Here is a 4,846-nt window from a genome sequence, read left to right as displayed (position 1 = left end):
GCTGGGTGTCATCACACAACGGGCTTTGTCAAAATTCCCTGGCATGGTTAGGTGACAATGGCACTGTCACCACATTTGCACGCCCACTGCTGAGGCAGAAGTAATGAGTGGAAAGAAAGCGAAGGCTGTAGCTGCGGCCAGCAGAGGGTTGGAACCTCAGAAGTCCCAGAGGCTAAATGAGGAATATTTTCATGTACTGACTCCTGGCTCTCTTTCCATTCTGATGAAATCATAAGTAATTATTCAGCATGCCAAGTCCAAGGATATAAGAAACATGGCCCCTGACCTTGAAAAGCTGACAGTCGGCTGGAGTCAACTGAGAACCTTTGCTTAGTGTACAAGGTGGGCAGGGCTATGGGGAGGGATCTGCTTGGTGGTGTGAGGTGGAGGCTGGCCTTGTCCTGGGCACCCCCAAATACCCCAAATGGTAACTCCATTTCCTGCATCCAGAGTCTAGAGACCTTTTCTCTGCGGTCACTGTGTTGCATAATCACAAACAATTGCGGACAGATTATCCGAACACTCCTCCCAGGGTGACGGCAGAAGAAAGAGTAATGAAAGGACAGCATTATGAGTTCTAAACAGTCCAATCCTAGTTCTGTGCAAGGAGCAGCATCTTATGAATACAGAGAGAAAGAGTGGAGTCTATATGTTTAAGCATCAGTGACGATGAGCTCTGGGTGATAAAATTCCTGGTAATTTTCGTTTTCTTATTTACGTGTTCTGTGTAACTATTTTTCTATGATGAATATGTATTACTTTCATACCCAAATTATACACTCCCATAGTTGAAGCACACTCATCAATTAGCAAACCACTTCTTTTTAGCCTCCTCTTCTCTAAGTTTTATGTTTTTAAATAAAATTCCTTTTCTTTATCCAGTCATATAAAAAAGGATTTTGGTTTCCTTGGAAACACACACACACACACACACACACACAGGGATCAGTGGGAGGCAGGGAGAGGCTGGCTAAATTGCCGTGAAAGAGCAGCCTGAGGTCATTTCCGGCAGCAGGTGGAGGGGCTGCCAGGACACAGGGGCTGCACTGTGCTCTGGGCCCAAGACAGCGCTGTGATAGGGACTTGAGCTGGGCCTGGGAGCACTGAAGGGCCCTCCTGCAACTTCTCAGGCTTTCAAGCTTCTCTGATTTGACGCCGGGGAGAGGAGGCTGCATGGGGTAAGCTATACTTTTCCAAAATCTTTCCACCCATTTCAGTTAAGACTGAGAAGAGGCCCTTTATGTCAGAGCTTCTTAGTGGATCCTCCATCCAATGTTTGGGTTCTTCTAAGTTGCATATGGGCACTGGGGCTGTGTGAAGTAGGGGTGCATATGTGGCTTCAAATAGGAGGGGATAGGAATGAAATAAGATAAGAGGATCCCCTTTCCCTGGAGGATGTCTTCCTTTTCCTGGTAGAGCTAACATTCAGCGTGGCAGAAGAAGCTGGCAGTGGGGAAGGATATTTGGAAGGAGCTGGGTAACGATGCAGCATGGATTTTTTATTCTAGAGGTGGCAGATGTGGAACGCTGAAGGGGGGAGCCTCTAACAAATCAGACACATGAACAGATGGTTGCCTGACACACAGTAGGCAATTAGCCAACGTTTTGGTGAATAAAGGAGGAATCAGTGATTTTCACTCTAGAGATGCAAGTTCATTAAATGTCTGGAAGCCTCCCCACCAGCCCAATTTCACAATGCGGCTCTGGCCTCTGATGGGTGGATCAGTCCCAGGATGCCTCCGTCTGGTCTCTACAGTTGGAAACGCCTCAAGGTTCTCTCTATCCAGGGCAGAAAGGTGGAGATCCTGGTGTAGACACATGGAGGTTTTGCACCTTTACCTCCAAAGGAGAAAATGCCCTGGGACACGTTACGACACACGAAGGGGTCTCCAGAGTCTGCCTGTGGGCAGAGGGAAAAAGGACTGAGTTACTCTGGAGGTGGGTGGTCTCTGTTCTGGGTCTGTGTGGGAGATCAGGGTCAGGGCAGGTCTTGTCATTTCACTAGGTCTCAGGCTTTCAACCTGACTCTCATGGTCTCTTCCCTGTCCCCTCCTCCCCAGGAAGCCTCTGCCCATAAGTGGCTGTGGGACAAACTCTCATCTGCCCCAGGGAGACAGGACCAGAGACTGGACTGATGGAAAAAAAGTTGGGGAGATAGTGCTCTGGCTAGTTCCCACTGCTCCAGGTCCCCACTAAGGTTGGATGTGCCCAGGGCTGGGCATGGACAGTTATGGGGAACTCACCAAGAAATATGACTGATTCTTTTTGGGATTCCCAACACATATATGTATGGTTCTGTTGTAGCTTTTGTAGCCAAAGATGCACCGCTCATCCCGTTGGATTTCCAGGTCTAACTCATGCAGTTTGTTAGTCCTGGTGATAGAGTTGAGGTGCCCCCAACTGGCCACACTGCACACCATGCCTGGCTTCACCTCCTCTCCCTTCTTGGGCAGGTTGAGGGGTCTCACAGCGTCATTGAGTTGAGCCTTCCTCTGCAGCTAAAGGCAGAGGAAAGGAATTCTAATTGACCAAAGGTCCACAGACTCCAGGGACAGTCATGGGGTTGATTCTTCATGGCCCTGGGACAAGTAAAAGGGTCCAACTAGGAAGGACAGGAAGGAGGCAAGTGGAAATGTAAAACCCCAGGTTAAAGGTATACAAGAACCAGTGGAGCAAAGGGTCGTACCTGCAGTAACATGATGTCATTGACTTTAGAATGAAAGTCTGGGTGGCGGAAGGCTCTTTTCACCAGGATGACCTGCTGGGTCTTCTCCTTCACTTGAGTGTTGTGGGCCCCCAGGGTGACATTGAGTAACCTGCACAGAGAGCATGGGGGATGTGGGGTCACAGTTGATGCAGCCCAAGGTCCATGAAGGAAAGAGGACAGCTGGGAACGGGGCAGGACTGGAGTGAGAGGAATTGCAGGGGATGGGGGCTGAGCAGCTCTGTGTCTTCTGCTGCTTGGAAGCTTGGGCTAGGGGGCAGTTCCTGGAGCACATTTATGGTGTTCAGCCATGCACTGAGCTTGCCTGTGTCTAAGAAAAACCATGAATTACTGACATTTGTGCCCCTGGCCTCCTTTCTATGTCACCTTTGATCAATATCTCCTGTCTTGAACAGGAAACTTGCAGGGCACAGTCTCTCTCTCCACAAAGATTACCTGTTCTCTGAAGAGCTCCACTGCGTGACTAGGTCTGTGGCCCCTGAGATATGGGATCCCTTGAGGTAACTGCAGAAGGGTAGGGGCCCAGGTTCTGCTCCTTACCTTCCACAGCAGTTAGCTGATGTCAGCACAAAATCCTCACGCACAAGGAAACCCCCACATGTTTTTGATTTTTCTCCAATCATGAACTGAATAAATGCCATGTAGGGACGAGAGTGTGGCTTGACCTCGTGCCCTCCGATGATTTTCGCTGAAAAAAAAATTCTACCCTGCCTGCCATGCTCATGGAGACAAGGGCTGAGAGGGGGAGAGTGGGACAGACAGGAGCAGGGTGGGGAGGAGCTGGATCTCAGTGGAGTGTAGTCCTCAGCTGTAACCAACTAGGGGCTCCTACGATTCCTTGGGAGACACTCTAGGTTTGCAATGTGACCCTCAAGACTCAGACTCTCCCTCTGACAAAGAGAAGAGCAGTCTTGATTACTTCATTCCTATTGCGGTCATGTATGTGGGCAGACTGGATCTGTGTTTGAAACAAGCAGCGGAGTGCCTGCAGATCCTGGAAAATCCTTCCCCTGTGCTCCCTGGGTTTTTTTCCCTGCTGTTCCCAGACTCACTGAGCTGCTGCTGGCCTGTGATATTCAGAACACTGTGACTGAGAAATTACTAGAGAGGACTTTAGACTGAAGCAGCCAAACACAAGTGTTAGGGGACCAGGATGCTACGACCTCTGGGATCCACTGGGTCCTCAGCTTCCTTACGAATCTTGGAGAAGGGAGTGAGTGGACGTTGAGGGTAGATTTTAAGACACTGAGTGAGAATGTTAGTGGGCCTTACTTTGGTTACAGAAGCCAACCCCCCTTTATAAGATGCCATTTTTGGGCAAGTATTTCTCATTTCCATCTTCCAACCTTCTTCGACATGCTCTTTTAAAAAACCCCTCACCTTCAAGATGACAAGGGAAGGGGAGAACACACACATGTTCTCCTGGAGAGCAGCCTTGTGCCCTGTCTTCCTGCTGAGTTCTCATTCAACATCAGATTTGCTAGTCTTTGAGGGGAGTTGACTCTAGACTTGAGGAAGTTCCTGGGGGTGCACCAGGGCCACGATGTGTCTCAGTGCGGCATCTGAGTACGGTGAGCCAGTGTGGCATGGGAGCGGGCTTCTGTTAGGGGGGATAGTCACTCACCTGCCTCCGCTATGGGGGCCAGAAGAAAGAACATCAGGAGAAGTGGCTGCATCTCCTCAAGAAGGTTGCTCAGGTCAGAGCTGCTGGAGCCTCCGCCTGGTGTTCTGAGACTGGCGTTCTCTGGTGTTGTGGCCCTGATCACATAAGGCACTTTCTCCATGTGCCTTGCATAACTGCTTGGTCAAGTCCCCCGGCCTGGTTGGAGTAAGATCCTATCAGTATCCACCCAGGCAACTGTGACTCTTGACTCAGTGCTGACTACACCAGGTGGAAACAGGAACTGCAGACTCCAAATAGGGCAGTTGGTGCTCCTGCATCAGCCAGTGTCAGTCCCTGAGCCTCAGAAACCCGATGGTCATGATAATGCATGCAAGAACCCCTGATTCCCTTGGATTTCTCTAGAGAGGGTGATTATTTATTGAGGCACCCCTTTGTGAGACTTAGGGGTACTTGGGATGGCATTTCTTGCTTTGGGTGGAGGAGAGAAAACCATCAGT

At 49.8% G+C, this 4,846-nt stretch overlaps 1 protein-coding gene across 1 annotated transcript; it reads right to left on the bottom strand.

Moving 5' to 3' along the window:
• Positions 1–1,691: 1,691 nt before the first annotated feature.
• LOC150015992 (mast cell protease 3-like) lies at positions 1,692–4,500 on the bottom strand. The gene is made up of 5 exons (XM_090271874.1): positions 4,350–4,500; positions 3,266–3,413; positions 2,687–2,816; positions 2,244–2,498; positions 1,692–1,900 (listed from the first exon to the last, which is right to left on the bottom strand). The coding sequence occupies exons 1-5, from the start codon at positions 4,399–4,401 to the stop codon at positions 1,751–1,753; spliced, it is 735 nt and encodes a 244-aa protein (XP_090128000.1). The 5' UTR covers positions 4,402–4,500; the 3' UTR covers positions 1,692–1,750.
• Positions 4,501–4,846: the final 346 nt, after the last annotated feature.

The sequence above is a fragment of the Furipterus horrens genome, unplaced genomic scaffold (assembly GCF_987537825.1).
Source record: "Furipterus horrens unplaced genomic scaffold, mFurHor1.1.pri manual_scaffold_3, whole genome shotgun sequence".
In the NCBI taxonomy this organism is placed as follows: Eukaryota; Metazoa; Chordata; class Mammalia; order Chiroptera; family Furipteridae; genus Furipterus; species Furipterus horrens.
This window is presented reverse-complemented; position numbering and strand designations above follow the sequence as displayed.

Bases quoted from the DNA above. Each gene is read 5' to 3' on its own strand.
- LOC150015992 (XM_090271874.1), bottom strand. From the start codon at position 4,401: ATGCAGCCACTTCTCCTGATGTTCTTTCTTCTGGCCCCCATAGCGGAG. The intron at 2,499-2,686 runs GTACGACCCTTT...CTCTGCCTTTAG, and splicing joins ATGACATCATGTTACTGCAG to CTGCAGAGGAAGGCTCAACT. The intron at 1,901-2,243 runs GTGAGTTCCCCA...CTCTGCCCACAG, and splicing joins AGAATCAGTCATATTTCTTG to GCAGACTCTGGAGACCCCTT.